This window comes from Bombina bombina, chromosome 7 (genome assembly GCF_027579735.1).
Source record: "Bombina bombina isolate aBomBom1 chromosome 7, aBomBom1.pri, whole genome shotgun sequence".
Lineage (NCBI taxonomy): Eukaryota > Metazoa > Chordata > Amphibia > Anura > Bombinatoridae > Bombina > Bombina bombina.
This window is the reverse complement of record NC_069505.1, coordinates 6736513-6762909: the sequence shown is the minus strand read 5'-3', so window position 1 is coordinate 6762909 and position 26397 is coordinate 6736513. Positions and strand designations below refer to the sequence as shown.

Genomic DNA, 26397 nt, shown 5'->3' with positions numbered 1-26397 from the left:
TTCTTTTTCACAGAAAGATTGCTATTCTTCCTGATATTCATTGTTTTGTACAAGCTTTGGTTCGTATAAAACCTGTCATTAAGTCAATTTCTCCTCCATGGAGTTTGAATTTGGTTTTGGGAGCTCTTCAAGCTCCTCCGTTTGAACCTATGCATTCATTGGACATTAAATTACTTTCTTGGAAAGTTTTGTTCCTTTTGGCCATCTCTTCTGCTAGAAGAGTTTCTGAATTATCTGCTCTTTCGTGTGAGTCTCCTTTTCTGATTTTTCATCAGGATAAGGCGGTGTTGCGAACTTCTTTTGAATTTTTACCTAAAGTTGTGAATTCCAACAACATTAGTAGAGAAATTGTGGTTCCTTCATTATGTCCTAATCCTAAGAATTCTAAGGAGAAATCATTGCATTCTTTGGATGTTGTTAGAGCTTTGAAATATTATGTTGAAGCTACGAAATCTTTCCGTAAGACTTCTAGTCTATTTGTTATCTTTTCCGGTTCTAGGAAAGGCCAGAAAGCTTCTGCCATTTCTTTGGCATCTTGGTTGAAATCTTTAATTCATCTTGCCTATGTTGAGTCGGGTAAAATTCCGCCTCAAAGAATTACAGCTCATTCTACTAGGTCAGTTTCTACTTCCTGGGCGTTTAGGAATGAAGCTTCGGTTGACCAGATCTGCAAAGCAGCAACTTGGTCCTCTTTGCATACTTTTACTAAATTCTACCATTTTGATGTATTTTCTTCTTCTGAAGCAGTTTAAGGTAGAAAAGTTCTTCAGGCAGCGGTTTCAGTTTGAATCTTCTGCTTATGTTTTTTGTTAAACTTTATTTTGGGTGTGGATTATTTTCAGCAGGAATTGGCTGTCTTTATTTTATCCCTCCCTCTCTAGTGACTCTTGTGTGGAAAGATCCACATCTTGGGTAGTCATTATCCCATACGTCACTAGCTCATGGACTCTTGTTAATTACATGAAAGAAAACATAATTTATGTAAGAACTTACCTGATAAATTCATTTCTTTCATATTAACAAGAGTCCATGAGGCCCACCCTTTTTTGTGGTGGTTATGATTTTTTTGTATAAAGCACAATTATTCCAATTCCTTATTTTATATGCTTCGCACTTTTTTTCTTATCACCCCACTTCTTGGCTATTCGTTAAACTGATTTGTGGGTGTGGTGAGGGGTGTATTTATAGGCATTTTAAGGTTTGGGAAACTTTGCCCCTCCTGGTAGGAATGTATATCCCATACGTCACTAGCTCATGGACTCTTGTTAATATGAAAGAAATGAATTTATCAGGTAAGTTCTTACATAAATTATGTTTTTCGCGCCTCAGATGCGCAGTTAGTTCATCAGCAAGCAGCAATCTCTGCAAGGCCCTGGTGTATGTTTCGGGCCAAATCAAAGATTTTACCCCACATTTTCAATCCACGAGGGCAGGTAGGGCCACAGCAGGGCTGTGGCAAGGTGCTGGGAGTGTTTTTGTCCGGATCTGGGCCTATTTACGATCCGGTTTGCAAATGAAGGGGTTAATTGTTAAACATTTTTGTGGTGCAATCTTAACTACCTACATTGTATCTACATACAAAATTTTGAACAATTTGGTGCATGTTTAGGCTGTTTTGCAGAACGTGTGTGCTTTTTTTTCTCTTAAAGGCACAGTACCGTTTTTTTCACTAAATAAAGTGTTTTCATGCTTGTTTGTAGTCATTACTAGCCTGTTCAACATGTCTGACATTAAGGAGAGTCAATGTTCAATATGTTTAGAAGCCATTGTGGAACCTCCACTTAGAATATGTCCCTCATGCACTGAATGGTCAATAAATTGTCAAGAACATATTTAAGCTATTAAAAATGTCGCAGGATGATTCTCAGTCAGAAGAGTATCAGGTTTTGCCATCTAATTCTCCCCGAGTGTCACAACCATTAACGCCCGCACAAGCGACGCCAAGTTCTTCTAGTGAGTCTAATTCTTTCACCCTGCAAGATATGGCCACAGTTATGAATACTACCCTCACAGAGGTTTTATCTAAGCTGCCTGGATTGCAGGGGAAGTGCAGTAGGTCTGGGGTGAGAACAAACGCTGAGCCCTCTGACGCTTTATTAGCCATTTCCGATGTACCCTCACAATGTTCTGAAGTGAGGGATTTGCTGGCTGAGGGAGAGATTTCTGATTCAGGAAATATGTTCCCTCAGACAAATTCAGATATGACGGCTTTTAAATTTAAACTAGAACACCTCCGCTTACTGCTCAGGGAGGTTTTAGCGAATCTGGATGATTGTGACCCTATTGTAGTTCCAGAGAAATTGTGTAAAATGGACAGATTCCTAGAGGTTCCTGCCTACACTGATGTTTTTCCTTCCCCTAAGAGGATTTCGGAGTTTGTTACTAAGGAGTGGGATAGACCAAGTATTCCGTTCGCTCCCCCTCCTACTTTTAAGAAAATGTTTCCCATATCTGACGCCGTGCGGGACTCGTGGCAGACGGTCTCTAAGGTGGAGGGAGCTATTTCTACCCTGGCTAAGCATACATCTATACCTATCGAGGAAAATTGTGCTTTCAAAGATCCTATGGATAACAAATTAGAGGGTATTCTGAAGAAAATATTTGTTCACCAAGGTTTTCTTCTCCAACCTATAGCGTGCATTGTTCCTGTAACTACTGCAGCGTCCTTTTGGTTCGAAGCTCTGGAAGTGGCTCTTCAGGTTGAGACCCCATTAGAGGATATTCTGGATAGAATTAGGACTATCAAGCAAGCTAATTCTTTCATTACAGATGCTGCTTTTCAATTGGCTAAATTAGCGGAGAAGAATTCAGGATTTGCCATTTTAGCGCGTAGAGCGTTATGGCTTAAATCCTGGTCTGCTGATGTGTCATCAAAGGCTAAGCTTTTAGCCATCCCTTTCAAGGGTAAGACCCTATTCGGGCCTGAACTGAAAGAGATCATTTCAGACATCACTGGAGGGAAAGGCCATGCCCTTCCTCAGGATAAGACGAATAAGATGAGGACCAAACAAAATAATTTTCGTTCCTTTTGGAACTTCAAAGGTGGTCCCTCTCCCCTTGCCGCAAAGCAAGAGGGGAATTTTGCTCAGTCCAAGTCAGTCTGGAGGCTTAATCAGACTTGGAACAAGGGTAAACAGGCTAAGAAGCCCACTGCTGCCACCAAGACATCATGAAGGGGTAGCCCCCGATCCGGGACCGGATCTAGTAGTGGGCAGACTTTCTCTTTGCTCAGGCTTGGGCAAGAGACGTTCAGGACTCCTGGGCTTTAGAAATATTAACCCAGGGGTATTTTCTAGATTTCAAAGATTCTCCCCCAAGGGGGAGATTCCATCTTTCTCAATTGTCTGTAAACCAGACAAAAAGAGAGGCGTTCTTACGCTGTGTAGAAGACCTATATTCCATGGGAGTGATCTGCCCAGCTCCGAAAACAGAATAGGGGCAGGGGTTCTACTCCAATCTGTGGTTCCCAAAAAAGAGGGAACCTTCAGACCAATCTTAGATCTCAAGATCCTAAACAAATTCCTCTGAGTCCCATCCTTCAAGATGGAGACCATTCAGACTATTTTGCCAATGATCCAGGAGGTTCAATATATGACCACCGTGGACTTAAAGGATGCGTATCTACACATTCCTATCCACAAAGATCATCACCAGTTCCTCAGGTTCGCCTTTCTGGACAAACATTACCAGTTTGTGGCTCTTCCCTTTCGGGTTGGCCACAGCTCCCAGAATTTTCACATTGGTGCTAGGGTCCCTTCTGGCGATTCTAAGGCCGCGGGGCATAGCTGTGGCGCCTTATCTGGACGATATCTTAATCCAGGCGTCAACTTTCCAACTAACCAAGTCTCACACGGGCATCGTGGTGGCTTTTCTAAGATCTCATGGGTGGAAGGTGAACATACAAAAGAGTTCACTTATCCCTCTCACAAGAGTTCCTTTCCTGGGAACTCTGATAGGTCCAGTGGACATGAGAATTTTTCTGACGTTGGTCAGGAAATCAAAAATTCTATCCATCTGCCGAGCTCTTCATTCCATTCCTTGCCCGTCAGTGGCTTAGTGTATGGAGGTAATCGGCTTAATGGTAGCGGCAATGGACATAGTTCCGTTTGCTCGCTTGCATCTCAGACCACTGCAACTTTGCATGCTCAAACAGTGGAATGGGGATTATGCAGATTTATCTCCTCAGATAATTCTGGACCAAGAGACCAGAGACTTTCTTCTTTGGTGGTTGTCACAGGATCATCTGTCCAAGGAAATGTGTTTCCGCAGGCCAGCGTGGGTCATAGTGACGGACGCCAGCCTATTGGGCTGGGGGGCAGTCTGGAATGCCCTGAAAGTACAGGGATTGTGGACTCAGGAGGAGGCGCTCCTCCCAATAAATATTCTAGAACTGAGAGCGATATTCAACTCGCTTCAGGCGTGGCCTCAGCTGGCGTCGGCCAGATTCATAAGATTCCAGTCAGACAATATCACGACTGTATCATATATCCATCATCAGGGGGGAACAAAGAGTTCTCTAGCGATGAAGAGGTTACCAAAATAATTCGATGGGCAGAGACTCACTCTTGCCATCTATCAGCAATATATATCCCAGGAGTGGAGAACTGGGAAGCGGATTTTCTAAGTCGTCAGACTTTTTTCATTCGGGGGTGTGGAAACTCCATCCGGAGGTGTTTGCACAATAGATTCAGCAATGGGGCACACCAGAATTGGATCTGATGGCATCTCGTCAGAACGCCAAACTTCCTTGTTACGGGTCCAGGTCAAGGGATCCTCAGGCAGTACTGATAGATGCTCTAGCTGTACCCTGGTCGTTCAACCTGGCTTATGTGTTTCCACCATTTCTTCTCCTTCCTCGTTTGATTGCCAGAATCAAACAGGAGAGAGCTTCGTTGATTTTGATAGCACCTTCGTGGCCACGCAGGACTTGGTATGCAGACCTGGTGGACATGTCATCTCTTCCACCATGGTCTCTGCCACTGAGACAGGACCTTCTGACTCCAGGTCCGTTCCAGCATCCAAATCTAGTTTCTCTGCGGCTGACTGCTTGGAGATTGAACGCTTGATCTTATCCAAGCAGGGTTTCTCGGAGTTGGTCATAGATACCTTGATTCAGGAAAATGTATCATAAGATATGGCGTAAATATCTTTATTGGTGTGAATCCAAAGGCTACTCATGTCCTTGCCCCTTCTCCAATCCTTCTTGGAGAAATCAGCTAGTTCCTTAAAGGGACAGATATCTGCTTTATCAATTCTACTGCACAAACGTCTATCAGACATTCCAGACGTTCAGTCATTCTGTCAGGCTTTAGTTAGAATCAAGCTTGTGTTTAGACCTGTTGCTCCGCCATGGAGTTTGAATTTAGTTCTTAATGTTCTTCAAGGGGTTCCGTTTGAAACTATGCATTCCATAGATATTAAGCTTCTATCTTGGAAAGTTCTGTTTTTAGTTGCCATCTCTTCAGCTCGAAGAGTTTCTGAACTATCTGCATTGCAATGCGACTCGCCTTATATAGTTTTCCATGCTGATAAGGTGGTTCTGCGTACCAAACCTGGATTCCTTCCTAAGTTTGTATGATGTAATAAAGATTTGAAAAGAAAAAACAAACATTGAACATTTTCAATATTAACTAGTTTATCTTAACATTGCCTACAATTTTAGCCAGGTGAGTAATAAAATCAGCCCAAATGGGGCAACCATTACAAGAATCCAGGGGAGAACACTGGTAGTCTTCCAAAAGATGAACATATCAGCAGAGTCTGAACGTTATTACAACAGATTAAAAGGACATTCTGGTCAAAATTTAAATGCACATAAATGAATTGCATCTTTGTTTTGGCCAAATGCTTCTAGTAAGTTATCACTTTTAGTGTTTCTATTTTAAATGCTGCAGCTGCTCAGAGCACCAGTTTAACTTGTATCATGTCAGCAATTTAAACAAATCGAGTCATTAACAGTACAAGCACCTTAGGCTCTCTGAGCAAGAGCTGTGTATAAAATGCTGGTGCACAGTGCATACTTAAATACACTTTTGAAACAGCTATAGCTTTTTTTAGAAGCCTTTTTGCTAATACGTGTATAGTACAAAAATACTTCTATTCAAAATTGAAATGCAGCCATGTGGATTACAGTTTTGGCTGGAATGTCCCTTTAATATGTTGGGTGCTGCGATTCTTTTTCATTGGTCAATCTCCACCCAGCATTTTCCTTATTTGGACTTGTGTTTGGAGATGATTGGGCTTGCCATAGTCATTGTATTAAATCTCTTCAGTAGAAATAAAATAAACTGAAAATTAGGGACATACATGTGACAAGGTTAGGCTGCTGTGTTCTCTTTTCAGTACTCGAAAATCCACTATTGTAGACTTAATTTACAGGAAAAGCCGCAAAATATTATGCATAATTTTGCCTTTTATATTACAATCTCAAAATGTTTACTGTCCCTTTTTATATATGATATTATTGATGCATCTTTTGTTTTGTAGCTGTGAAGAATTAACAAAGGCAATGTGGGGATAAACTCCCAGATCTGTTTAGAGTTAAAACGTAAACAGTTTATAATAGTATTATTGTTACAGTCACTAATGCTTATATACAGTGAAGTGTCTTGTACACAACAAATGCTATTCTAAAATGTTCATTTATAATTTCCTGAAATAACATGCAACATATTTTCTTTCATGTAATTGGCAAGAGTCCATGAGCTAGTGACGTATGGGATATACAATCCTACCAGGAGGGGCAAAGTTTCCCAAACCTCAAAATGCCTATAAATACACCCCTCACCACACCCACAATTCAGTTTTACAAACTTTGCCTCCTATGGAGTTGGTGAAGTAAGTTTGTGCTAAGATTTCTACGTTGATATGCGCTTCTCAGCATTGTTGAAGCCCGATTCCTCTCAGTGTACAGTGAATGTCAGAGGGACGTGAAGGGAGTATCACTTATTGAATACGATGATTTCCCTAATGGGGGTCTATTTCATAGGTTCTCTGTTATTGGTCGTAGAGATTAATCTCCTACCTCACTTTTCAGATCCACGATATACTTTCAATTTACCATTACCTCTACTAATAACTGTTTTAGTACTGGTTTGGCTATCTGCTATATGTGGATGGGTGTCTTTTGGTAAGTATGCTTTTTATTACTTAAGACACCTCAGCTATGGTTTGGCACTTCATGCATTTATATAAAATTCTAAATATATGTATTGTACTTATATTAGCCATGAGTCAGGTTCATGTATTTCCTTCTGCAGACTGTCAGTTTCATATTTGGGGAATATAAACATTTTTTTAAAAAAGTATTGTTTTCTCTTGTTAAGTGTATCCAGTCTACGGATCATCCATTACTTGTGGGATATTCTCCTTCCCAACAGGAAGTTGCAAGAGGATCACCCACAGCAGAGCTGCTATATAGCTCCTCCCCTCACTGCCATACCCAGTCATTCTCTTGCAACTCTCAACAAAGACGGAGGTAGTAAAAGGAGAGTCGTGTATTATAGTTAGTTTTTTAACTTCAATCAAAAGTTTATTTTTAAATGCTACCGGAGTGTACTGTTTTATCACAGACAGCATTAGAAGAAGAATCTGCCTGTGATTTCTATGATCTTAGCAGAAGTAACTAAGATCCACTGCCATTCTCACATATTCTGAGGAGTGAGGTAACTTCAGAGGGGGAATGGCATGCAGGTTTTCCTGCAATAAGGTATGTGCAGTTAACATATTTCTAGGGATGGAATTTGCTAGAAAAATGCTGCTGATACCGGATTAATGTAAGTTAAGCCTAAATGCAGTGATTTAATAGACTGGTATCAGGCTTATTAACAGACACATACTCTTATAAAAGTGTAATATAAAACGTTTGCTGGCATGTTAATCGTTTTTATATATGTTTGGTGACAAAACTTATTGGGGCCTAGTTTTTTTTCCACATGGCTGGCTTGATTTTTTACACAAGAGAGTTTAGGAGTATGAGGCGCAAATAAATGCTACAACCTTAAAAATCGTTTAAATGTGTCGCTATATGCATAAACCAAAAAATACCTTCTAATTTAAAAAAATATAGTTATCTTTATTGGTGCGATAGTTTATAAACAATTGTGAGTAAGATCAATTCTATTCAAACGGTGTACAAATATTTATAAATATTTATAAATATTTGTATGCATTGCGCCTGTCACGGCTGCAGCAGCATTTTGGTTTGAGTCTCTGGAAGAGACACTTGAATCAGCTCCATTAGATGAGATTACACACAAGCTTAAAGCCCTTAAGTTAGCTAACTCATTTATTTCGGATGCCGTAGTACATTTAACTAAACTTACGGCTAAGAATTCCGGATTCGCCATTCAGGCGCGCAGAGCACTGTGGCTAAAATCCTGGTCAGCTGACGTTACTTCTAAATCTAAATTGCTTAATATACCTTTCAAAGGGCAGACCTTATTCGGGCCCGGGTTGAAAGAAATTATCGCTGACATTACAGGAGGTAAAGGCCATGCCCTGCCTCAAGACAGAGCCAAACCTAAGGCTAGACAGTCTAATTTTCGTTCCTTTCGTAATTTCAAAGCAGGAGCAGCATCAACTTCCTCTGCACCAAAACAGGAAGGAGCTGTTGCTCGCTACAGACAAGGCTGGAGACCTAACCAGTCCTGGAACAAGGGCAAGCAGGCCAGGAAACCTGCTGCTGCCCCTAAGACAGCTTGGGCAAGAGATGTCCAGGATCCCTGGGCGTTAGAGATCATATCTCAGGGATACCTTCTGGACTTCAAATCCTCTCCCCCAAGAGGGAGATTTCATCTGTCAAGGTTGTCAACAAACCAAATAAAGAAAGAGGCGTTTCTACGCTGCGTTCAAGATCTTTTTTTAATGGGAGTGATCCATCCGGTTCTGCGGTCGGAACAAGGACAAGGGTTTTACTCAAATCTGTTTGTGGTTCCCAAAAAAGAGGGAACTTTCAGGCCAATCTTGGATTTAAAGATCCTAAACAAATTCCTAAGAGTTCCATCGTTCAAAATGGAAACTATTCGGACAATTTTACCCATGATCCAAAAGGGTCAGTACATGACCACAGTGGATTTAAAGGATGCTTACCTTCACATACTGATTCACAAAGATCATTACCGGTATCTAAGGTTTGCCTTTCTAGACGGGCATTACCAGTTTGTAGCTCTTCCATTCGGATTGGCTACGGCTCCAAGAATCTTCACAAAGGTTCTGGGTGCTCTTCTGGCGGTACTAAGACCGCGAGGAATTTCGGTAGCTCCGTACCTAGACGACATTCTGATACAAGCTTCAAGCTTTCAAACTGCCAAGTCTCATACAGAGTTAGTACTGGCATTTCTAAGGTCGCATGGATGGAAGGTGAACGAAAAGAAAAGTTCTCTCTTTCCACTCACAAGAGTTCCCTTCTTGGGGACTCTTATAGATTCTGTAGAAATGAAGATTTACTTGACAGAAGACAGGTTAACAAAGCTTCAAAATGCATGCCGTGTCCTTCATTCCATTCAACACCCGTCAGTAGCTCAATGCATGGAGGTGATCGGCTTAATGGTAGCGGCAATGGACATAGTACCCTTTGCACGCCTACATCTCAGACCGCTGCAATTGTGCATGCTAAGTCAGTGGAATGGGGATTACTCAGACTTGTCCCCTACTCTGAATCTGGATCAAGAGACCAGAAACTCTCTTCTATGGTGGCTTTCTCGGCCACATCTGTCCAGGGGGATGCCATTCAGCAGGCCGGACTGGACAATTGTAACAACAGACGCCAGCCTACTAGGTTGGGGCGCTGTCTGGAATTCTCTGAAGGCTCAGGGACAATGGAATCAGGAGGAGAGTCTCCTACCAATAAACATTCTGGAATTGAGAGCAGTTCTCAATGCCCTTCTGGCTTGGCCCCAGTTAACAACTCGGGGGTTCATCAGGTTTCAGTCGGACAACATCACGACTGTAGCTTACATCAACCATCAGGGAGGGACAAGAAGCTCCCTAGCAATGATGGAAGTATCAAAGATAATTCGCTGGGCAGAGTCTCACTCTTGCCACCTGTCAGCAATCCACATCCCGGGAGTGGAGAACTGGGAGGCGGATTTCTTAAGTCGTCAGACTTTTCATCCGGGGGAGTGGGAACTTCATCCGGAGGTCTTTGCCCAAATACTTCGACGTTGGGGCAAACCAGAGATAGATCTCATGGCGTCTCGACAGAACGCCAAGCTTCCTCGTTACGGGTCCAGATCCAGGGATCCAGGAGCGGTTCTGATAGATGCTTTGACAGCACCTTGGACCTTCGGGATGGCTTATGTGTTTCCACCCTTCCCGATGCTTCCTCGATTGATTGCCAGAATCAAACAGGAGAGAGCATCAGTGATTCTAATAGCGCCTGCATGGCCACGCAGGACTTGGTATGCAGATCTAGTGGACATGTCATCCTGTCCACCTTGGTCTCTACCTCTGAAACAGGACCTTCTGATCCAGGGTCCCTTCAAACATCAAAATCTAATTTCTCTGAAGCTGACTGCTTGGAAATTGAACGCTTGATTTTATCAAAACGTGGTTTTTCTGAGTCAGTTATTGATACCTTAATACAGGCTAGGAAGCCTGTTACCAGAAAGATTTACCACAAGATATGGCGCAAATACTTATATTGGTGCGAATCCAAGAGTTACTCATGGAGTAAGGTTAGGATTCCGAGGATATTGTCTTTTCTACAAGAAGGTTTAGAAAAGAGTTTATCCGCTAGTTCCTTAAAGGGACAGATTTCAGCTCTGTCCATTCTTTTACACAAACGTCTGTCAGAAGTTCCGGACGTTCAAGCTTTTTGTCAGGCTTTAGCTAGGATCAAGCCTGTGTTTAAAACTGTTGCTCCACCATGGAGTTTGAACTTAGTTCTTAATGTTTTACAGGGTGTTCCGTTTGAACCCCTTCATTCCATTGATATCAAGCTGTTATCTTGGAAAGTTCTGTTTTTAATGGCGATTTCTTCGGCTCGAAGAGTCTCTGAGTTATCTGCCTTACATTGTGATTCTCCTTATCTGATTTTTCATTCAGACAAGGTAGTTCTGCGTACTAAACCTGGGTTCCTACCTAAGGTGGTCACTAACAGGAATATCAATCAAGAGATTGTGGTTCCATCTTTGTGTCCTAATCCTTCTTCGAAGAAGGAACGTCTGCTACACAATCTAGATGTAGTCCGTGCCCTAAAATTTTATCTACAGGCAACTAAGGATTTTCGACAAACGTCTTCCCTGTTTGTCGTTTATTCTGGTCAGAGGAGAGGTCAAAAAGCTTCGGCTACACCTCTCTCTTTTTGGCTTCGTAGCATAATACGGTTAGCCTATGAGACTGCTGGACAGCAGCCTCCTGAAAGAATTACAGCACATTCTACTAGAGCTGTGGCTTCCACTTGGGCCTTTAAGAATGAGGCTTCTGTTGAACAGATTTGCAAGGCTGCAACTTGGTCTTCTCTTCATACTTTTTCCAAATTTTACAAATTTGACACTTTTGCTTCTTCGGAGGCTGTTTTTGGGAGAAAGGTTCTTCAGGCAGTGGTTCCTTCCGTATAAAGAGCCTGCCTGTCCCTCCCGTCATCAGTGTACTTTAGCTTTGGTATTGGTATCCCAGAAGTAATGATGACCCGTGGACTGACCACACTTAAAAGGAGAAAACAAAATTTATGCTTACCTGATAAATTCCTTTCTCCTGTAGTGTGGTCAGTCCACGGCCCGCCCTGTTTTTTATGGCAGGTAAAAAATTTTTTTGAATTATACTCCAGTCACCACTACACTTTTGGCTTCTCCTTTCTCGTTGGTCCTTGGTCGAATGACTGGAGGTGACGTAGAGGGGAGGAGCTATATAGCAGCTCTGCTGGGTGAATCCTCTTGCACTTCCTGTTGGGGAGGAGTTAATATCCCAGAAGTAATGATGACCCGTGGACTGACCACACTACAGGAGAAAGGAATTTATCAGGTAAGCATAAATTTTGTTTTCTTTCATATTGGCAAGAGTCCATGAGGCCCACCCTTTTTATGGTGGTTATGATTTTTTGTATAAAGCACAATTATTTCCAAATTTCCTTTGTTGATGCTTTCTACTCCTTTCTTTATCACCCACTGCTTGGCTATTCGTTAAACTGAATTGTGGGTGTGGTGAGGGGTGTATTTATAGGCATTTTGAGGTTTTGGAAACTTTGCCCCTCCCGGTCGGATTGTATATCCCATACCTCACTATTATGTAAGTTCTTACATAAATTGTTTTTTTGGCTCCCAACGACTAGGTGCTGTATAACTCACTCTACATAGCTACGCAAAGAATATGGCTTATTGTATTGTACAAATTGTCGGCTAAAGCATTTCGCTCGCTCTCTATCTCATAGGGCTCACAAAAGCGTCTCCTATCTACACCAGAGAATCCACAATCCAAACGAATTCAGTCAATAACCCGAAGTCCTCACGTCCTATTCTCTCCTTCCAGCTTTTCACCCAGGTAACATTCAAGTCCACCTAAACTGCACTATAGAGTGTTTAGTGTGTGTCCTTTTTTCATTGGAAGTTGTATCAATTTTTCAAAATATGTGTATGCTGAGTGAAGTAAATGGTTTGCATATTAAAAGGATTAATCATACAGCGTTTTATTTTACAAGATATGATGAGTCCACGGATTTTATCCTTAGGGGATATTGCCACCTGGTCAGCAGGAGGAGGCAAAGAGCACCACAGCAGAGCTGTATATATAGCTCCTCCCTTCCCTCCCACCCCAGTCATTCTTTTTGCCTGTGTTAGTGATAGGAAGAGGTAAAGTGAGGTGTTAGTTTAGATTTTTCAATCAAGAGTTTTTTTATTTTTAAATGGTGCCGGTGTGCTATTTTTCTATAGGGCAGTATCTGGAGTGATAGCCTTTTAGGCTATGGGAACTGGTGGAGTTTTAGATTCACTGCGCCTCCCTTGCTTGTGCTGCCTTATGTGTATGGTCTTAGAGAGTACTAACTAAAACACTTCTACCTTCTCAGGACCTCAGGAGGAAGAGTGGACCTCTTGACACTGAGATTATCATGCTGTTCCTCAGCATGGAGGTAAGTGCAGTCTTTATTTTTCTGTGACATAATATTAACTCAGAATAGACTGTATACTTCCATATCGGTTATGTGGGACATTATGTAACTTTATCCCTACGTGTTAGAGGTGATTAAGTTATGGGGCAGTTTTTTCTGCAGTCTCAGAAACAGCAGCTACCTGGCTTAAGTGTTCAGCCCAGAGGGTTATACTGTGTTGATAATGCGGGAATAAATGTTGTTGACTATCCCTGCTTTAACATGTGTATTGAACTTGCAACGTGTATTTATCGGAGTATATTAATGGTAAAAATCAGCCGACAGAGAGGTACTTTATGCCCTCACTCCCCATGGGTCTATTTTATTGCATTGCCGACAGGGAGGCTTTTTCAATACCTCGTTGCTATACTTGTTCATGCTTTGACTCTCAACAACTTCTGTTAGTGACTATATCAGCCGACAGGGAGGTTTGTTTTATTACAATGCAGGGTGTTGTCCATACGGCTTCTTGTACAAGGTGAAGCCGACTGGGAGATTACTGTATTGTTTATGACTTCTGTGTGTAATATGGAAATTGCTTTATTACCATGAGGTTCTCTCGCTGTGTAAAATATGTGCGGCCAGTGAGATTTAGTTAATACGCCCACGATGGGCGGAGCTGCTGTGCGTGCCATGGTTCGCGCGCCTTTTACTTTTTTCTCTTTTTTTTCTTCTTCAATGTGATATGGTATTGAAGGTACAATGAGGTCTCCGACGGCTTGCTTTGTCTAAATATATGCTGCCAGAGAGTTTTGATGGATACGCCCACGAAAGGGTGGAGTTCCGTTATGCGCCATAGTTGAACGGTCCTTCAAGGTGTTAGGGCAACAGAATGTACTAGTGAGGCTCTTTTCTACTAACGGATCGCAATGTGCCTCCTTGGCTGTTTCACAAAAAGAAATACAGCTGAGGGGTCTTTCGCGCCGATTACAGTATTTTCCTCAATGAGGTGTCATCTCATCTGTCAAGGCAGAGCAGTGTCACAAGTAAACACGAGTCCCTCATTACGTTAGGCATGCTGATCCTTCCTGTTTGAATTAATCGGAGGTGCAGCTGCTATCTTTATAACGTGAAGTTGATCTATATTGTCAATTACACAACTGTCCCATACACGTTGGCCTTTATATGAAAGGAACATTCTCAGTTGGTAATGTTCCCCATATGTTGTGTGAAATACCTTCCAGTATGGTTATTATAAGCAACATTCTGTCTCTTATATTTTATGCCTTTAATACCTTTTAAATGAATTAAACATGCTGTTGCAATGTTTGTTTACTGTTTATTTAATGTTCAATGCGCTTCAGGCTTGGCCTCAGTTGGCTTCGGCCAAATTCATCTGATTTCAGTCAAACATCACAACTGTGGCTTACATCAATCATCAGGGAGGAACAAGGAGTTCCTTAGCAATGATAGAAGTATCCAAGATAATTTGGTGCGCAGAGTCTCACTCTTATCTGTCAGCAATCTACATCCCAGGAGTCGTCAACTGGGAAGCGGATTTTTTGAGCAGACAGACGTTTCATCCGGGGGAATGGGAACTCCATCTGGAGGTCTTTGCCTCCCTGATTCTCAGATGGGGCAGACCGGAGATGGATCTTATCGCATCTCGTCAGAATGCCAAGCTCCCGAGATACGGATCCAGGTCCAGGGATCCTCAGGCCGAACTGATAGATGCCTTGGCAGTGCCTTGGTCGTTCAACCTTGCTTATGTGTTTCCGCCATTTGCTCTCCTTCCCTGAGTGATCGCTCGAGTCAAACAGGAGAGGGCTTCTGTGATTCTCATCATTCCTGCGTGGCCTCGCAGGACTTGGTATGCCGATCTGGTGGACAAGTCCTCTCTGCCGCCCTTGAAGCTTCCATTGAGGCAAGACCTCATTCAGGGACCCTTCCATCATCCGAATCTAATTTCTCTGAAGCTGACTGCTTGGAGATTGAACGCTTGATTTTATCTAAGCGAGGGTTCTATGATTCGGTCATTGATACCTTGATCCAAGCACGTAAGCGTAAATATCTTTATTGGTGCGAATCCAAGGGCTACTCAAGGAGTAGGATTAGGATTCCTAGGATTTTATCTTTTCTCCAAGAAGGATTGGAGAAAGGGTTATCAGCAAATTCCTTAAAGGAACAGATTTCTGCTTTATCTATTTTGCTACACAAACGTCTGGCAGATGTTCCAGATGCTCAATCCTTTTGTCAGGCTCTGACTAGAATCAGGCCTGTGTTTAGACCTATTGCTCCTCCTTGGAGTTTGAATTTAGTTTGTAAGGTTCTTCAAGGGGTTCCGTTTGAACCTATGCATTCCATAGATAATAAATTGTTATCTTGGAAAGTTTTGTTACATAACTTGGACGTGGTCCGTGCCCTGAAGTTTTACTTGCAGGCGACTAAAGAATTTCGTCAATTATCTTCATTATTTGTTGTTTTTTCTGGAAAACGTAGGGGCCAGAAAGCTACGGCTACCTCTTTCTTGTTGGCTGAAGGGTATCATTCGTTTTGCATATGAGACTGCTGGACAGCAGCCTCCTGAAAGAATTACGGCTCATTCTACTAGGGCTGTGGCTTCCTCATGGGCATTTAAAAATGATGCTTCTGTTGAACAGATTTGCAAGGCTGCAACTTGGTCGTCTCTTCACACTTTTTCCAAATTTTCCAAATGTGATACTTTTGCCTCGCCCGAGGCTGTTTTTGGGAGAAAGGTTCTTCAAGCAGTGGTGCCTTCCGTTTAGGTTCCTGTCTTGTCCCTCCCTTTCATCAGTGTCCTATAGCTTTGGTATTGTATCCCATAAGTAAGGATGAAATCCGTGGACTCGTCATATATTGTAAAAGAAAAGGAAATTTATGCTTACCTGATAAATTTCTTTCTTTTACGATATGACGAGTCCATGGCCCACCCTGTCATTTTCTAAGACAGGTCTTTATTTTTGTTAAACTTCAGTCACCTCTGCACCTTGGCTTTTCCTTTCTCTTCCTAACTTTGGTCGAATGACTGGAGTGGGAGAGAAGGGAGGAGCTATATATAAAGCTCTGCTGTGGTGCTCTTTGCCTCCTCCTGCTGACCAGGAGGCAATATCCCATAAGTAAGGATGAAATCCGTTGACCCGTCATATCGTAAAAGAAACAAATTTATCAGGTAAACATAAATTTCCTTTTTTTGCAGTAGTCTTGCAGGTGCTTTCATATTGTCAGTTTTCTTGATCTGACGCCAGTTGCTACTGAGTTCATTACTTTCGATAACACAAAGAGAAAAAACTGTTATACCTCTAAAATGTTATGCTGTGTAATTTTGGGCTTGTTTTTTTTTTTTTAAATGAAGGACATAAAAATCCCTGTAACAAAATGGACTGTCTAAACAGTTGACAGATAAGCAGTTAAAGCTTTAGAAGTGTCAAACCATCCTCTGTCCTCTAGAACTGAGCTATAATAGATATTTTTTCATTCACAAATCCTGTACAAAAAAAGAACGTCTGATTTCTATGTTATGCAGAGCTGATCTGCTATGATAAGAGGACCATCTAATTTTAGAGTGTCTTAAATTACTGTTATTAGAATACAGAGATTTTATCAGTGAACTAAATCTAACCTGGATTGAGGATTCCTTTTCCTCTTACCACAGACTTTTACATACTTTGTCCCCTGCAAGTTCTGAAGTCCGAACTATTTCACTGTGAATCTCAAATGTGAGAACTCTAGAGGCTTTTAAACTGTGATATTTTAGGTATTCTTTTTTTTTTTTAAATTGAGGCATAAAGAAAATACAATGAAAAGGATCATTTGCTTCAGAAACAGAATGATAACCGTAGTCAAGGAAAATAACAAATACAAAATACCATGTCCGCTATGTACTGTATTCATAAGTGAGTACATCACAATCATAACACTCAAGTGGCAAGGCACAAAGATTAGACTATAAACAGATATAACAAATGCTAGATAACTTAGCCCCCCCTTTTTTTTATTGTATAGAGAAGTTCCCCTCATAATTGCATATCATCTAACACACATTACCCCAGCTAAACTCTAGCAGCCTCTCTTGGACTGCTGAAACTATAGAAATAAAGATATCTGGGGGCATGTAGGGGAAAAAGTCTATGAGGGCCACTTTTGGACCCACAGGACTGTAGTTGTACAAAATAAGACAGTAGAGAAAAGTGTCCCCTCATTTATACTGTATTGGCCACTCTTGGGCCCCTTGCTATCCAAGAAAATTAGAGAGGGGAAGTGAGGAAGAGAAAATGAGTGGGTTTCTTTTATAAGTTGAAAATTAAATTGAAAAGGAAGCCATCATTACTAGTGTTTTAGGGAATGAATTTGGGGGAGGAATTAAAGTAAAACATCTTTACGCATACAAACATCATAGGGTTCCACAAGATAGGGCATGGTAAAAATATCTTGCATAAAAAGAATGCTATGTCAATAGACAAGTATTTTAAGATACACATTTGGGGGAGGGCTAACTCCAAACATTATCACTAGGTACTGAGAGATGGGAAGATATCTAAAAAATATAATTATATGTAGCAATCTAGGGTCATCAGATAATTATCAATACCAATATAATAGAATAAGTGACTTCCCATCGTCCAAGTGTGTACCAACTATTTTAGGGACAATGGTGAGAATAAGAATTCAGTAGAGTACACTGACTTATGTACAGACTAGTAGTAACCCATATTAGTAGTAGGGGTCCTCCATATAATATTTTGGTGTGCTATCCCGGCCGCAGACAACACGCCTTTGAAATAGGAACAGTTTGAACGACCCCTCAAGTATCTATACTTCCAATGCTTAAAAGTCAGGAGCCTAATATGAGGCAGAATGTCGTATTCCATGTACATTCTATGTGAGGGTTAAACTTAGACTGACTTTTTGTGTAGTTTCAAGATATTTCAAAGATATTTCAAAGCTTAAATAGGGTGCTGTGATGTACTTTAGATCACTGGACCCAGGTAAGGGATTTAAATGAGATGGTGGGGATCTACTCACTAGTATATTAGATTGTTGGTCATAAGTGACTGTATTAAGCTAAAGTATTACCTATATTGTCCCTTGTCGGTTAACTTTGTAATGTTTAAACCCATTTAGTCCTACTTATATGGAGATACTCAACCTATAATAAGGGTGTAGTGAGCGACTAACACTATAAATATGTATTAGTATACTTGACAAAATACAGCAAAGTTATCAATTCCAATTTCTCAGAATGGACATAAAGGCTAGGAATTACAAGCTCCTCCTAGTGAATCATTCTATCACACTTTATCCATAGAGCATAACATGTTTGGAATTGTGAACAGATAAGGTGGGTACAATAAGTGAATGAAATAATAAGGTTCATACCCCCCAGCCTAATAGGTATAACGATGCGTAGAAGTAGCGTCATTAAGTAGGCTAGCATTCCCTGACGGAACATAGCAATATGCAATATCTATAGATTAGACTAGTAATAATTTGGGTCAAACAGAAAATAAATTACAACTTAAATATGACCAGAGGACAGCTTAGCTAGATGAAAAAACATGTGGAATACATAACGTTCTAAAAAAAAACTTAAGACCAATAGATATAAATAGTGTATATGAATAGAGTACTTAAAAGGGACAGTTTGAGCTATCTGTAGCTGCCATTCATATCTCCGACTAAAAGTCGTCATATATATAACAGCTTATTCGTTACACACGCACTGGTTCTCACAATGTCCTCATATAATGGTATCAGAAATTCACCCTGACTTCTCCAGCTCAGCCGTACCAATAATAAGATGAACTTTGAGTGTCAATTAGCCTACTCCTATTTTAGGTATTCTTATCGAACACCTTGTCATTTTATTAAAGATACAGTCACCCTTCAAAAATTCTGCAACAAATAACAATTTTTTTTGTTTACCTGATAAATTTAATTTCTTTCTTGGTAGTTAGTCTACGAAAATACATTTCTTCTGTTAAGTGTGATCAGTCCACGGGTCATCATTACTTCTGGGATATTACTCCTCCCCAACAGGAAGTGCAAGAGGATTCACCCAGCAGAGCTGCATATAGCTCCTCCCCTCTACGTAACTCCCAGTCATTCTCTTGCACCCAACGACTAGATAGGATGTGTGAGAGGACTATGGTGATTATACTTAGTTTTATATCTTCAATCAAAAGTTTATTTTAAAATAGCACCGGAGTGTGTTATTACCTCTCTGGCAGAGTTTGAAGAAGAATCTACCAGAGTTTTGCTATGATTTTAGCCGGAGTAGTTAAGATCATATTGCTGTTCTCGGCCATCTGAGGAGTGAGGTAAACTTCAGATCAGGGGACAGCGGGCAGATGAATCTGCATAGAGGTATGTAGCAGTTTTTATTTTCTGACAATGGAATTGATGAGAAAATCCTGCCATACCGATATAATGTCATGTATGTATACTTTACACTTCAGTATTCTGGGGAATGGTACTTCACTAGAATTACACTGTAAGAAATACATAAAGCTGTTTAATAACTAGAGATTATGTTTAACGTTTTTGCTGGAATGTAAAATCGTTTTCATTTGCTGAGGTACTGTGTGAATAAATGTTTGGGCACTATTTTTCCACTTGGCAGTTGCTTAATCTGTTTTTCTGACAGTTTCTGTTCTCCCTCACTGCTGTGTGTGGGGGGGAGGGGCCGTTTTTTGGCGCTTTTTCTATGCATCAAATATTTCAGTCAGCAACTCATTGTATTCCCTGCATGATCCGGTTCATCTCTACAGAGCTCAGGGGTCTTCAAACTTATTTTGAGGGAGGTAATTTCTCTCAGCAGAGCTGTGAGAATTATAGTTTGACTGAGATAAAAAACGTTTATTCTGTAATTTGTTTCTTGCTTTCAGAATTTGTTATCTTTGCTAATGGGATTAAACCTTTGCTAAAGTTGTGTTATTTACAAGGATTGAGGCTATAACTGTTTCAATTTATTAATTTTCAACTGTCATAGATCTTCTGTGCTTCTTAAAGGCACAGTACATTTTAATATTATTCTAATTGAATTGTATTTCCAAGTTGCAAGTTTATTTGCTAGTGTGTTAAACATGTCTGATTCAGAGGATGATACCTGTGTTATTTGTTGCAATGCCAAAGTGGAGCCCAATAGAAATTTATGTACTAACTGTATTGATGCTACTTTAAATAAAAGTCAATCTGTACAAATTGAACAAATTTCACCAAACAACGAGGGGAGAGTTATGCCGACTAACTCGCCTCACGTGTCAGTACCTACATCTCCCGCTCAGAGGGAGGTGCGTGATATTGTAGCGCCGAGTACATCTGGGCGGCCATTACAAATCACATTACAGGATATGGCTACTGTTATGACTGAGGTTTTGGCTAAATTACCAGAACTAAGAGGTAAGCGTGATCACTCTGGGGTGAGAACAGAGTGCGCTGATAATATTAGGGCCATGTCAGACACTGCGTCACAGGTGGCAGAACATGAGGACGGAGAACTTCATTCTGTGGGTGACGGTTCTGATCCAAACAGACTGGATTCAGATATTTCAAATTTTAAATTTAAACTGGAAAACCTCCGTGTATTACTAGGGGAGGTGTTAGCGGCTCTGAATGATTGTAACACAGTTGCAATACCAGAGAAAATGTGTAGGTTGGATAAATATTTTGCGGTACCGACGAGTACTGAGGTTTTTCCTATACCTAAGAGACTTACTGAAATTGTTACTAAGGAGTGGGATAGACCCGGTGTGCCGTTCTCACCCCCTCCGATATTTAGAAAAATGTTTCCAATAGACGCCACCACAAGGGACTTATGGCAAACGGTCCCTAAGGTGGAGGGAGCAGTTTCTACCTTAGCTAAGCGTACCACTATCCCGGTGGAGGATAGCTGTGCTTTTTCAGATCCAATGGATAAAAAGTTAGAGGGTTACCTTAAAAAAATGTTTGTTCAACAAGGTTTTATATTGCAACCCCTTGCATGCATTGCGCCGATCACGGCTGCAGCGGCATTCTGGATTGAGTCTCTGGAAGAGAACATTGGTTCAGCTACTCTGGACGACATTACGGACAGGCTTAGAGTCCTTAAACTAGCTAATTCATTCATTTCGGAGGCCGTAGTACATCTTACTAAACTTACGGCGAAGAATTCAGGATTCGCCATTCAGGCACGCAGGGCGCTGTGGCTAAAATCCTGGTCAGCTGATGTTACTTCTAAGTCTAAATTGCTTAATATACCTTTCAAAGGGCAGACCTTATTCGGGCCCGGGTTGAAAGAGATTATCGCTGACATTACAGGAGGTAAAGGCCATGCCCTGCCTCAGGACAAAGCCAAAGCCAAGACTAGACAGTCTAATTTTCGTTCCTTTCGTAATTTCAAAGCAGGAGCAGCATCAACTTCCTCTGCACCAAAACAGGAAGGAGCTGTTGCTCGCTACAGACAAGGCTGGAAACCTAACCAGTCCTGGAACAAGGGCAAGCAGACTAGGAAACCTGCTGCTGCCCCTAAAACAGCATGAATTGAGGGCCCCCGATCCGGGATCGGATCTAGTGGGGGGCAGACTTTCTCTCTTCGCCCAGGCTTGGGCAAGAGATGTTCAGGATCCCTGGGCGCTAGAGATAATATCTCAGGGATACCTTCTGGACTTCAAATACTCTCCTCCAAGAGAGAGATTTCATCTGTCAAGATTGTCAACAATCCAGACAAAGAAAGAGGCGTTTCTACGCTGCGTACAAGAGCTCTTGTTAATGGGAGTAATCCATCCAGTTCCACCATCGGAACAGGGACAGGGGTTTTACTCAAATCTGTTTGTGGTTCCCAAAAAAGAGGGAACTTTCAGACCAATCCTGGACTTAAAGATCCTAAACAAATTCCTAAGAGTTCCATCGTTCAAGATGGAGACTATTCGGACAATTTTACCTATGATCCAAGAGGGTCAATACATGACCACTGTAGATTTAAAAGATGCTTACCTTCACATACCGATTCACAAAGATCATTATCGGTACCTAAGGTTTGCCTTCCTAGACAGGCATTACCAGTTTGTGGCTCTTCCATTCGGATTGGCTACAGCTCCAAGAATCTTCACAAAGGTTCTGGGTGCTCTTCTGGCGGTACTAAGACCGCGGGGAATCTCGGTAGCTCCATACCTAGACGACATTCTGATACAAGCTTCAAGCTTTCAAACTGCCAAGTCTCATACAGAGTTAGTGCTGGCATTTCTAAGGTCACATGGATGGAAGGTGAACGAAAAGAAAAGTTCACTCGTTCCACTCACAAGAGTTCCCTTCCTGGGGACTCTTATAGATTCTGTAGAAATGAAGATTTACCTGACAGAGGACAGGCTAACAAGACTTCAAAGTGCTTGCCGCACCCTTCATTCCATTCAACACCCGTCAGTGGCTCAATGCATGGAGGTAATCGGCTTAATGGTAGCGGCAATGGACATAGTACCCTTTGCACGCTTACACCTCAGACCACTGCAACTGTGCATGCTAAGTCAGTGGAATGGGGATTACTCAGACTTATCCCCTTCTCTGAATCTGGATCAAGAGACCAGAAATTCTCTTCTATGGTGGCTTTCTCGGCCACATCTGTCCAGGGGGATGCCATTCAGCAGACCAGACTGGACAATTGTAACAACAGACGCCAGCCTTCTAGGTTGGGGTGCCGTCTGGAATTCTCTGAAGGCTCAGGGACAATGGAGTCAGGAGGAGAGTCTCCTGCCAATAAACATTCTGGAATTGAGAGCAGTTCTCAATGCCCTCCTGGCTTGGCCCCAGTTGACAACTCGGGGGTTCATCAGGTTTCAGTCGGACAACATCACGACTGTAGCTTACATCAACCATCAGGGAGGGACAAGAAGCTCCCTAGCTATGATGGAAGTATCAAAGATAATTTGCTGGGCAGTCTCTCACTCTTGCCACCTGTCAGCAATCCACATCCCGGGAGTGGAGAACTGGGAGGCGGATTTCTTAAGTCGTCAGACTTTTCATCCGGGGGAGTGGGAACTTCATCCGGAGGTCTTTGCCCAAATACTTCGACGTTGGGGCAAACCAGAGATAGATCTCATGGCGTCTCGACAGAACGTCAAGCTTCCTCGTTACGGGTCCAGATCCAGGGATCCAGGAGCAGTCCTGATAGATGCTCTGACAGCACCTTGGGACTTCAGGATGGCTTACGTGTTTCCACCCTTCCCGTTGCTTCCTCGATTGATTGCCAGAATCAAACAAGAGAGAGCATCAGTGATTCTAATAGCACCTGCGTGGCCACGCAGGACTTGGTATGCAGACCTGGTGGACATGTCATCCTGTCCACCTTGGTCTCTACCTCTGAAACAGGACCTTCTGATACAGGGTCCCTTCAAACATCAAAATCTAACTTCTCTGAAGCTGACTGCTTGGAAATTGAACGCTTGATTTTGTCAAGACGTGGATTTTCTGAGTCAGTTATTGATACCTTAATACAGGCTAGGAAACCTGTTACCAGAAAGATTTACCATAAGATATGGCGTAAATACCTATATTGGTGTGAATCCAAAGGTTACTCTTGGAGTAAGGTTAGGATTCCTAGGATATTGTCTTTTCTACAAGAAGGTTTAGAAAAGGGTTTATCTGCTAGTTCATTAAAGGGACAGATCTCAGCTCTGTCCATTCTGTTACACAAACGTCTGTCAGAAGTTCCTGACGTCCAGGCTTTTTGTCAGGCTTTGGCCAGAATTAAGCCTGTGTTTAAAACTGTTGCTCCACCATGGAGTTTAAACCTTGTTCTTAATGTTTTACAGGGCGTTCCGTTTGAACCCCTTCATTCCATTGATATAAAGTTGTTATCTTGGAAAGTTCTATTTTTAATGGCTATTTCCTCGGCTCGAAGAGTCTCTGAATTATCAGCCTTACATTGTGATTCTCCTTATTTGATTTTTCATTCGGATAAGGTAGTCCTGCGTACTAAACCTGGGTTCTTACCTAAGGTAGTTACTAACAGGAATATCAATCAAGAGATTGTTGTTCCTTCTTTATGCCCAAATCCTTCTTCAAAGAAGGAACGTCTACTGCACACCTGGATGTAGTCCGTGCTCTAAAATTTTACTTACAGGCAACTAAGGAATTTCGACAAACGTCTTCTCTGTTTGTCATTTACTCTGGGCAGAGGAGAGGTCAAAAAGCTTCCGCTACCTCTTTCTTTTTGGCTTCGTAGCATAATTCGTTTAGCTTATGAGACTGCTGGACAGCAGCCTCCTGAAAGAATTACAGCTCATTCTACTAGAGCTGTGGCTTCCACTTGGGCCTTCAAGAATGAGGCCTCTGTTGAACAGATTTGCAAGGCTGCAACTTGGTCTTCGCTTCATACTTTTTCCAAATTTTACAAATTTGACACTTTTGCTTCTTCGGAGGCTATTTTTGGGAGAAAGGTTCTTCAGGCAGTGGTTCCTTCTGTATAAAGAGCCTGCCTATCCCTCCCGTCATCCGTGTACTTTTGCTTTGGTATTGGTATCCCAGAAGTAATGATGACCCGTGGACTGATCACACTTAACAGAAGAAAACATAATTTATGCTTACCTGATAAATTCCTTTCTTCTGTAGTGTGATCAGTCCACGGCCCGCCCTGTTTTTAAGGCAGGTAAATATTTTTTAATTTATACTCCAGTCACCACTTCACCCTTGGCTTTTCCTTTCTCGTTGGTCCTTGGTCGAATGACTGGGAGTTACGTAGAGGGGAGGAGCTATATGCAGCTCTGCTGGGTGAATCCTCTTGCACTTCCTGTTGGGGAGGAGTAATATCCCAGAAGTAATGATGACCCGTGGACTGATCACACTACAGAAGAAAGGAATTTATCAGGTAAGCATAAATTATGTTTTTAACATGGGAATTACATCACCTGGCCGCCAGGAGGAGGCAGACACCCCAACCAGAGACTTTTAACTATCCCTCCTACTTCCCCTTCCCTCCAAGTAGTTCATATACGAGGATAAGGAGAGAGCAAGAGAGACATCAGGGGTGAAGTGGTGCAACTAGAACTGCTGCAGCAGAAAAGAGGGCAGGTTCGTGGACTCACTACCAAGAAAGAAAATGTATCAAGTAAATATAAATTATTTTTTCTAATGGTAGCTAGTGAGAGTCCATGAAAATACATTCTAACATATAGGAATTAATACCCAAGCTGTGGAGTCTACAAATGAGAAGGGTGGGATGAACATGGCAAGTCGGTTACCTAGTTGGAAGTCACCACTGCCTGAAGAACTTTCCTACGAAAGGAGGCCTCTACTGAGGCAAAACCCTCAAGACCAATTAGCAGCCTTGCAGATCTGCTCTACAGAAGCCTTGCTCTGAAAAGCCCATGACGTGGATATTGAGTGTGTGGAATGGGCCGTAACACATGTTGGAGGTTGATGACCTGCCTCCAAGTAAGTCATTTGAATAATATTTCTCAAACAAGAGGATAAGGTAACTGCAGTAGCCTTCTGGGTTTTTCGCTTGCCGGAGAAAAGAACAAACTAATATTGTCCTTAGACAACCTTAGGCAGAAACTTGGAACCAGTTCGTAGCACAGCTTTATACTGATGAAAAAAACTAAGGTGGGTCACATTGAACAGCTGACAATTCTGAAACTTTTCTGGTAGAAGAAATTGCTAACAAAAATAAAACCTTCCAAAAAAGCAACTTAATATCAAGAGCATGCATAGGTTCAAACAGGGCATGCTAAACATTAAAAACAAGGTTAAGGGGGGGGGGGGGGGGGGGGGAGAGCGAGCGTCCGGCAATGATGGCCGCACTTAACTGAAGCTCTGTAAGCGAACTGGGTGTAGAAGACACCAAATGAAGCAAGCACACTGCTAGAACTACTAACGGCCGAAGAGCATTAATATGAACATGCAGTGAATAACCTGCACTGTTTTCTCTTGCAAGGTGTATCCAGTCCACGGATTCATCCTTTACTTGTGGGATATTCTCATTCCCTACAGGAAGTGGCAAAGCGAGCACACAGCAGAGCTGTCCATATAGCTCCCCCTCTAGCTCCACCCCCCAGTCATTCTCTTTGCCGGCTCTAAGTACTAGGGTCTCTCTACGGGAGGGTAAAGTGAATGTGGTGTTAGAATTGTAGTTTCTTTCATGTAATTAACAAGAGTCCATGAGCTAGTGACGTATGGGATATACATTCCTACCAGGAGGGGCAAAGTTTCCCAAACCTTAAAATGCCTATAAATACACCCCTCACCACACCCACAAATCAGTTTTACAAACTTTGCCTCCAAGGGAGGTGGTGAAGTAAGTTTGTGCTAGATTCTACGTTGATAAGCGCTCCGCAGCAAGTTGGAGCCCGGTTTTCCTCTCAGCGTGCAGTGAATGTCAGAGG

The 26397-nt window shown here is 41.9% G+C and overlaps 1 protein-coding gene across 1 annotated transcript in view; it reads left to right on the top strand.

The window, feature by feature from the left end:
- The window catches only part of POLA2 (DNA polymerase alpha 2, accessory subunit), a gene marked incomplete in the record, with an annotated part of 701000 nt that overhangs the window by 112113 nt on the left and 562490 nt on the right, over positions 1–26397 (top strand). Inside the window, 1 exon segment of the mRNA XM_053688830.1 lies at positions 12371–12480. Within this exon segment, the coding sequence (XP_053544805.1) occupies positions 12371–12480 (110 nt within the window).